Source organism: Chaetura pelagica, unplaced genomic scaffold (genome assembly GCF_000747805.2).
Source record: "Chaetura pelagica isolate M959 unplaced genomic scaffold, ChaPel_1.0 scaffold423, whole genome shotgun sequence".
NCBI lineage: Eukaryota > Metazoa > Chordata > Aves > Apodiformes > Apodidae > Chaetura > Chaetura pelagica.
Genome location: NW_009952686.1, coordinates 271,949 through 281,593, shown reverse-complemented (window position 1 = coordinate 281,593; position 9,645 = coordinate 271,949). Strand labels below are relative to the sequence as shown.

At 39.4% G+C, this 9,645-nt stretch overlaps 1 protein-coding gene across 2 annotated transcripts in view; it reads left to right on the top strand.

Annotated features, from left to right (window-relative positions):
* FAM172A (family with sequence similarity 172, member A) overlaps nt 1-9,645 on the top strand; it is a 251,007-nt gene that overhangs the window by 3,213 nt on the left and 238,149 nt on the right. Inside the window, exons 2-3 of one of the 2 annotated variants that reach the window (XM_009993778.1) lie at nt 847-948; nt 3,648-3,748. In XM_009993778.1, the coding sequence (XP_009992080.1) occupies nt 847-948; nt 3,648-3,748 (203 nt within the window). Of the gene's footprint in view, nt 1-846; nt 949-3,647; nt 3,749-9,645 lie in introns of those variants that run through there. The other variant, XM_009993779.1, reaches the window with a different exon arrangement.

Here is a 9,645-nt window from a genome sequence, read left to right as displayed (position 1 = left end):
CTGCTGAATCATTTAACGATGATTTTTTATTATTTCTCAGAAAGTATGTTAAAAGGATAGCATCAGGTTGTATGAATGAAGACCAGTGAGAAGGGTTAATTTTACATTATCTGAGTATGAAATAATTTTTTAGTATTCAGGTGTAAGCAAAGATAATCCCTGTATGTTTGCCTCTGGTTACATGTCAGTCCTTAAATCTAGGGTAAAGAATGCACACTGTACTTATTTTAGTGTGCTTGTATTACTGCATGCAGGCTGTACTAGGCTATACCATCTCAGAAAAGGATGTGTATGTCCTCACTCACTATAAAATGGCTGGCAGTTTTCTCTGCCTTGGAGGTTGTTGGAGGATAGTGGTTGAGAGAAGGGTTTAGATAATTCAGTCTGTTTGGGTATCAAAATGAAGGTTAAGGTGATCACAGCTGGTGAGATGACCTGTTTGGTAATCTAGGCTCATCAGGAAGGCAAATGAGAATGTATCAATGACTTGATAATGAAACTAGATAAGTTCATGTTAAAACCATGTTGCATAGACTTATTTCTAACATTGAGGGTAATGAATCATTGAAACAAATACCTATGTTTTCTGTGGCTTCTCCGTCCCTGGGCAGTTTTTGATCAACATTACAGGCAGATAAATAAATAAGAAAAGATATGCTGACAGTGAGGGCCAGCTTTTGAATCTGCAATGAGATTTCCCATAATGAAGTCCTATGTTTAGTAATGTGTAGGATGTCCTTCTGCCCTTAAGATCTGCAAATCTGAACAAACACATTTTGCTAGTGATAATAGTGAAATAAAAAAAGACATAGCTTGCCTTATGTAATTTTTCTTTTCCTTTTTTAGATTTATTGTCTAGAATAGACTTGGATGAGCTAATGAAAAAAGATGAGCCACCACTTGAATTTCCTGATACTCTGGAAGGATTCGAGTATGTTTTTAATGAAAGTAAGTTGGATATGCTTTGTGAAGGCTATACTTGGAATAATGTTGAGAAGTTACGAGAGCGTTAATTGTACCATGTAAGGCCCTATTAGAATTTCACACTTTTCTGTTCAGAATAAGATTTTAAACCTTAGTGTTAACAGACTTGTAAATGTGGCTAATTTTTTTAATTTGATACAATAATAAAAAAATCCCTCATTTGCTACAATACTGGAGGTTTGTACTGTGCACACTTCATGACTTCCTGTTTCCTGTTACTGAAGTGTTTGTTTGATACAAAAAAATCTGAAAATAATTTCTTTAGCGCTAGCATTAAGAAACAAAATGGAATAGTCGTCACTTATTGATAAATGTTTTATTTACTGATTGATTTTTATGGATACAAAATAAGTTATTACTTAGTTAATAATTTATCCCAGTTATTTAATTAATCTGAATAGGAATTACAGCTATTCTTATTGATGGACTGATGCTCAATGTCATAGACTGTCTCTTACTATTCTAGTGTGGGTCATGGTTTTGCATGCATTGCAGCTAAGTGTGTGATGACTACAAGTACTTTCAGCTAGCTGACTCTGCCTGTCAAATGAGTTAGTAGTATTTATAATTTCCAGTGCATACATTTTAAAATCCAGCTGAGAAATAAGCCTCTGAGTAAAGTAATACCAGACTCCAGGAAACAGCTCTTTTCAAGATTGTTTGAAACCTGTAGGACAAATGGGGCCGTTTACAATTCTAGTTCTTTGCAGTGCCTGTTCTGTGAACAGAGGAACTTTAGTTTCTAAATCTGCCTGTCTTACATCTTCCACTTTTAAAGAAAAAAAAAAAAAAGAGCTTTCCTTTAAATGATAGTCATTTATGCAACACTTAGCTTTTTAATACCCTGATGGCTTTCACAGGAAGGTACTTAGAGACTAAAAGTGTCATGAAAGTGATGCTCTTTCTTTGATGGGAGGGGTTCAGCTCTGTCACTTTTCAGCTCCTTATTTTTAGATCTGCACAGTGTCTACTGTCTTCCTTACTGACTTCAGAGTTAATGGTTCATATGTGGTTGATAAAAAGGGATGAAACTTGAATTTTGGGGAATGATGTTTTAAAATTATGTTGAATATTTCATATCTAACCTCACAGCCTGGTGGCCTCCATAGAATGCATCAAAACATATTAAACATGCTGCTGGTCAACAAAGCAAAAAGGTCTTCATTTTGCTTTTGTACATTTACTTCAAATGTTTCATCATGTACTTTTGTGTCATTATTATGCTTCTTTTTATGATGGAGAAGGAAGGAAGATTTTTTAAATCAGATTTAAAGAATATGAGGATGGCAAGCATTCCATAAAATCAAAGAAAAAATATACCAGATATTTGCTTCACTTCACTTGTGAAGAGTGCAACTTCATGTACTATTGAATGGCATACTTGTAGAGAAACTAGCTGAGAATGAAAAGCTAAAGGTAGAGTTATGGTAAATATATGAGAAGGAGGATATTTGGACGTGAGACAGGAATATGAAGTTGGAGAGAAATATTTTTCTGGTGTCTGATGCATGAGATAAGACTGGTCTGGAAAAAATATCAAATAATCAGATAAGTGTAACTGAGATATTGGATCTTAAATATTTCAGAGCATCAATAATCAGCTTGTAAGGGTACTGAAAAGGTGAGAACTAAGTTAGCAATTTCTTACTTCTCAAGAGGAAAAAAATGATTGAGAAACCTTACTTTCATCATGTAGACATTTCAGTTTTCAAAGGAGATTCTTGTACATCTCCCTGTTTTTCATGTTTTTCTGATTCACTGCAATTTTCTGATGCTCTGAGATCGTAACTTATGTTTTGTCTGATAAGCTGAAATGTTTTACTGGTAAGGTACCTGATCTCCACAGTTTGCTTCCTATTGGTTGCCATTCTGTTTTGCTGTTTTAACTCAAGCAGTGTCTTTGTATGTCATTAGGTTTCTTAACAGATTTTTAAAATAAACATGGCCAACAACAGAAAGTTACACTGGAATCTGAGAACAATGTGTGCTTTTGCACTGGTGAAGCAATCTGCTCTTTTCTACTGTTAGAATTTCAGTGTACCTTGAATCTAAGAGCTCTTCACAGAATCACAGAATGTTAGAGGTAGGACCTCTGGAGATCAAGTCCAACCACCCTACTCTTCCTTGATTGCAGTGTGCTTAGGAGTTAAAATATTTAGCTGATCTATGGATATTATTTTTTCTCAGATTAATTTAGAGTATTGTTAATCTTGAAAATAAATGTTTCCTTCCAACCCGCATTCTGCTCACATTTCTTCATAAATGCAGTTGGGTTTGAAGTAGGTGATTTGTAGCTACAATTTGATCACCTAATTGACACTGCTGATCAAACATTAACTGCTAATGTTTCCATTTCACTGTTAATCCATAGCAGTTGAGACATAAATATTTCTTGCAAAGCAATTTGGCATTTGCTATCTGCATGCAATTTCACTGTCATCACTTGTGTTTAGTGGTTTTATCTAACAATATGTACTGTTCAAAGGGAATGTGTTTTGTTATTATGCTGCAAGTGTTTTCCTTTAAAACTACCATAAATGAAAAGGAATTAATAATAGCCTGATTTTTAGGTGTAGACTTCTTTTAAAATTTTCAGCCATTACACGTGTCTTACTTTTAATGAAGAAGCATGTTAAAAATTAACGGTTTTGTTTCTTTTACAGAAGGACAATTAAGACACATGAAGACAGGGGAGCCATTTGTTTTTAATTATCGCGAAGATTTGCATAGATGGAACCAAAAGCGTTACGAAGCTCTTGGAGAGGTATATAAATTATGTGTGTGCTTTGGTTTTTGTTACATTTCACTGTTGAAGCAGTAATTTTTATGTATGTTAATAAAGGTTTAGTGAGGCTGCAGTTACTTCATAGAAGGTATTTCAGGATTTGTTGAGTGTTAAGGCTCGAACAGTGATTTCCATTATTTCCTGTGTAGCTTAAGATAGACTGCAATTTGACTTAAGTGTATGTTCAAGATAGAATTATCATCTAGATGACACAATTCAGAGAATATTATACAGTGAAGTATTTTTGTTAACTTTCTTCTCAAGGAGAAGCACTGGCTACAACACTGTGACGTTACTTTCTAGCTGAAGATAAATGCATTTGCTGGTTTTCTCATGTTACCAGGAGCCACTACACTGATGAGAGGATGAATGATTAATTGATTAAATACTTACTGGTGTATTAGATGTTTGGACACTATTGGTACTTCCTGGCTTTTTGTAGGCATGTGGTAAGGATGTAGTAGGTATAAAAGCAACTGACCTTAGTTCCTTTTTTAATGTGAAAATTACTTTAATTTCAGTGTAGTGCTTTAGGAGTCAGGGCATTGACTTGAGAAGAAGAGCAGCTGATGTCAGTGAGTGCAAAACAGTGTCTGGTGAGGTCTTCCTTGTGCCTCACAACCTCCGCTCCGCAGCAGAAAGAACAGCCTGGGCAGGCTCACCTCTGGGCAGTAACATCGCCCATGTCAGAGTGACTTTTGGGGGCCAGTGGAAGGAGGGGATGCACAGCACTGTGCACAGACCAGGGTCATTTTCTTAGATGATAAAATGTTCCATGCGGTTTCTCTCTGAATCGTCATGACAAGTCATTCAAGAGCTGCATTTGCCTCATGGCTTGTCTGCTTTCATTAGTGTTATTAAGTAAGGATTAAACACTTTCTCCTCTTCCTCTTTGTGTTACAGTAGCTCCTACTACTCAGAGTTATTCTTGATTGTGCATGTTTAGATATTTTGTCTTTTAGATTTCCTTGTCATGGTTTAGCCCTAGAGGCCAGTTTAGCCACCTGCTCACTCCCTGCTGTGGGGTGGAGTAGAGAATCAGAAGGTAAAGTGAGATAATTTGTGGCCTGAGATACAGTTTAATAGGCAAAGGAAAAACTGTAGTCGCAAGCAAAGCAGAATAAGGAATTAATTCACTGCCTGCCATCAGCAGGCAGATGTTTAGCCATCTTCAGGAAAGCAGGGCTATGTAATGCATAATGGTGACTTGGGAAGATAAATGCCTTACCAGAAGATAAATGCCTGAACAGCCCCCTCTTCTCCTTTCTGTCAGCTTCTATTGCTGAGCATGACACTATATGGCGTGGAATACCCCACTGGTCAGTTGGGATCAGCTGTCCCAGCTGTACCCTCCCAACTTCTTCTGCACCTCCAGCCAGTACACCTGTGTGCTAAAGAGTAAAAAAGAAAACTAGGATGTCTGAAATGACAGCCCTGCTGCAAATCAAGTAATGTAAAGCATCTTCATTGAGTGTCTTGGATGGATAAATAAATGTGTACTTAAACACATCACGAAGTGGTTTCCTACAGTTTCTCATGCTGCCAAGAATGCATTTATGAAAGCTGAAGAAATACCTAATTACATGGCCTTTTGAGTGCTTCCTAAGTAAGTTTGCAGATGACACGAAGCTGGGAGGAAGTGTTGACTTGCTTGAGGGTAGGAAGGCTGTGCAGAGAGACCTGGGCAGACTGGACCAATGGACTGAGTTGTATGAGGTTTAACAAGACCAAGTGCTGGGTCTTGCACTTTGGTCATAACAACCCCATGCATGTCTGGAGAACAAGCCCTATGAGGAGAGGCTGAGGGAACTGGGGTTCTTTAGTTTGAAGAAGAGGAGGCTGAGAGAAGACCTCATTGCTCTCTATGACTACCTGAACGGAGGTTGTAGGGAGGTGGGATTTGGCCTCTTTCATCAGGTGAATAATGACAGGACCAGAGGAAATGGCCTAAAGTTGTGCCAGGTGAGGTTTAGGTTGAATATTAGAAAGAATTTCTTTACTGAAAGAGTGATTAGACAGTGGAACAGGCTGCCCAGGGAGGTGGTGGAGTCACCGTCCCTGGAAGTATTTAAGAGAAATACACATGTAGTGCTTAGCAGCATGATTTAAGCACTGATGGGGTAGATTAGGTTATGATAGGGGGATTTAGGTTATGGTTGGACTAGATGATGATCTGGCATGATTCTGTCCAGGGTTAGGACTCTAGCATTAAGGGTCAAGGTTTAAGTGTCTAGATGAAATGGTGTAGGGTTGAGAGTCTAGGGTAAGGGTCTTCTGCTATAGGTCTGTGTTTAAGTGTCAAGGGTGAATGTTCTAGCTGATGTGGTGGTAGGTCATAGGCTGCACTGGATGATCTCAAAGGTCTTTTCCAGCCTTGGCGATTCTGTGACTCTAGGTCTAGCAGGATAGACTCTGGAAGCTTGTGTAGGCACTGAGCATGCAGGCTCCAGAAGGGATTGTGCAGCAGAAGCCTCTGACTGTCTCAGTGAACAGAAGCAGCATGCTTGTGACATCCTTTCGCCTTAACTGTGTGTTTTTGCAAAACAGGGAAGGTGCTACTGCCCAATCTGTTGCATTGTCTAAGTTCCGTGATATAAGTTTCTTCCAGCCGGGAACCGTTTGGGACCTATTCTGTGCTCTGTGTGCAAGGACCTTTGTGTGTGTCTGTATTGTTAAAATATCCACAATAAATGAGTTGGAAAAGAACTGCAAAGATTAGCATGCCTGCGTGTGGGTTCCTGTGCCACCACACTTTCTTGCTCATGTTTGACAACATCATCACATTCCTCACCTTATGCCTCTGAGTCAAAAACTGAAAGAGGGGAGATTAGGTGAGATATTAGGAGGAAATTATTTTCTGTGAGGGTGGTGAGAGCCTGGCCCAGGTTGCCCAGGAAAGCTGTGGCTGCCCCATCCCTGGCAGTGTTGAAGGGCAGGTTGGATGGGGCTTGGAGCAACCTGGGCTGGTGGGAGGTGTCCCTGCCCATGCAAGGGGGATTAGAACTAGATGATCTCTGGGTCTTTTCCAGCCTTGGCGATTCTGTGACTCTAGGTCTAGCAGGATAGACTCTGGAAGCTTGTGTAGGCACTGAGCATGCAGGCTCCAGAAGGGATTGTGCAGCAGAAGCCTCTGACTGTCTCAGTGAACAGAAGCAGCATGCTTGTGACATCCTTTCGCCTTAACTGTGTGTTTTTGCAAAACAGGGAAGGTGCTACTGCCCAATCTGTTGCATTGTCTAAGTTCCGTGATATAAGTTTCTTCCAGCCGGGAACCGTTTGGGACCTATTCTGTGCTCTGTGTGCAAGGACCTTTGTGTGTGTCTGTATTGTTAAAATATCCACAATAAATGAGTTGGAAAAGAACTGCAAAGATTAGCATGCCTGCGTGTGGGTTCCTGTGCCACCACACTTTCTTGCTCATGTTTGACAACATCATCACATTCCTCACCTTATGCCTCTGAGTCAAAAACTGAAAGAGGGGAGATTAGGTGAGATATTAGGAGGAAATTATTTTCTGTGAGGGTGGTGAGAGCCTGGCCCAGGTTGCCCAGGAAAGCTGTGGCTGCCCCATCCCTGGCAGTGTTGAAGGGCAGGTTGGATGGGGCTTGGAGCAACCTGGGCTGGTGGGAGGTGTCCCTGCCCATGCAAGGGGGATTAGAACTAGATGATCTCTGAGGTCCCTTCCAACCCAAACCATTCTGTCGTGAATAGTGAGTGCCACAGCTTCAGCCTATAGTAGTATGAAAGACTTTCTGGTGATTTCTGGTTTAGCTGAAAGTAGCATGTGCTCGTGGAGTGGGTGCCTTATGACTGCTAATGACTTAGTTATAGTTACTCTCTGTGTTTAGGCTTCAGTGATCTTTGAAAATGCATTTTGTTTATATTGATAAGTAAAAAGCAAGGAATGTTGGAGGTCAGGAATTTGATGTGTTCTAATTGTTCTAATTTGTTTATTTATTTTGTGTTTTTAGAGAAAAAATGAGTCTCATCTGTGATTCAGTTTGTTGTCTGCTAGGTGCTTGATGTGACACAGTTCTTCCAACAGCCCACAAATTTAGAAATGCTCCATTTTCTGCTTTTGGCACAATGATAATACAGCTACCCTGGGACATGGGAGATGCTGACTGGCAAGACACTTGGCATTTGTTCATGTGATAAAATCTCCTCTCGTGCCACAGATCGTGTGGGTCACTAATATAGATGTTAAATAGTACGCAAGTGCTGTATTTCCCTTTTTGTAGTCTAGGGTAAGATGTGTTTAGCAAACTTTGATACCTTACGAAGTATCGGCTCTTGTAATTCCTAAGCTGATGTAGTGAAATCTGGCATTAGGCCTTTGCTTTGAAACATCATCCTTTGGCTTTAGGAGTTTTCTAAAATGTATTTGTGGCTTAACATTGATGTGGATTGACATAGAGTGAAATGATAAAGTAGCTAGGCTTGTGTCATCAGTGTCCTGGTGTCATCAGTCCACTAGCTGGAACACTTGCTGCTCATTAAAGGAGAGCTCACTGAAGGAAAAAAATCAGTAAAAGTGGCTTCATCCTAGCTCAAAGCAGGGCATTCAGACAAAAGTGTTTAAGGTAATTGGTGTTTCCATTGTTAGCTTGGTCACTGTATGCTGGTTTTTGTTAACTTCTAAAGGATCTACCATCCTGCGCAAGACAACTCTTTTTTTACTGTACACACGTGTTGTGGGCTGGTTCTATTGCATTTCACTAATCTTAGGAAGTGGGTGTACTTCCTGGCCTTATGTTACAGTGTCATTCTCTCTTTCTTGCAGCATTAATAAATTTCCGTTGGTAATCCATGATTTTTTGCTGGTAAAAGTCATGAATACACTATCTGTGATGTTACGCCATTACTCTGGCTGTATGGAAATTGATTCTTCACAAATTACAATGGTTCGTCAGTGTCTCCACTTCTTACATCTCTTTATTCTTCATTCATTGATCTGTTATTTCAGGCACACAATTTGTTCTGCAGCCTCTTGATATGTGCTCCTAATAGACAATTTAGTGAACTGTTCATAATTTTGTGATTCTGGTTCAGTCATTGCTATTGCAGCATTGAATTTTGTGGAGAGCCTCTCCATTTGCTTTTTAAAAATTAAAATGGCAACAGAAGTGCACAGAACATGGTGCTGCAGCTGCTTCTAACTGCCGATTAATCAATGTGGCAAGTTTGAAGTAGGACTCAGAACAATTTGTAACAACAGTTCAGTTCTTGCAGACATGCCATTCTAGGTCAAGCTTGACATTTGTTTATTTAGTTTTTGTTTGTTGTTTTTGTTGGGTTTTTTTGTTGTGGTTTGTTTTTTTTCCTGTCCAGGAGTTACGGAGATTTAAATTCTAGCTTAAACTCCAGAGGAACCTGATGTAGGTCTCCTTGCATTTTAAGTGGATGTCTGTGTTCTTGTTTGAACTGCACTTTCAATTGATATTATAGCTACTGAAATTGCTAAGAATCAGTTTCAGGGCCTGCTTGATTGTGACGTTGAAATTAGCTGGAATGATATAGAAAATACTGCTCAAATATTTTGCTGGGATTTTACCTTGCGTTTTGCAAGATTATATTGACATTCTCCTTCCACAGTGGTGCAGTATCTGGTGTATCCCTATCACCAGTGGGCAGTTATTGTTTGTCCCTCTATGTGTCTCTTACAGCTCTGTAACTGTGTAGGTAAGATTTGGTGATTGCTGGGACACCAGTTAATATTTGCAGGTATTTTTGTGAGTGCCATGTTAATGAAGAGACTTTTACTTGTATTGATAGTTTGCTTGGCTGCCCATGTCTTAAAAAAAGTCAAACAGGATTTGTAAATATATAGATCATAATTTGGACTGTGCTACAAATGCCTCTGCTGTGGTCCTGCT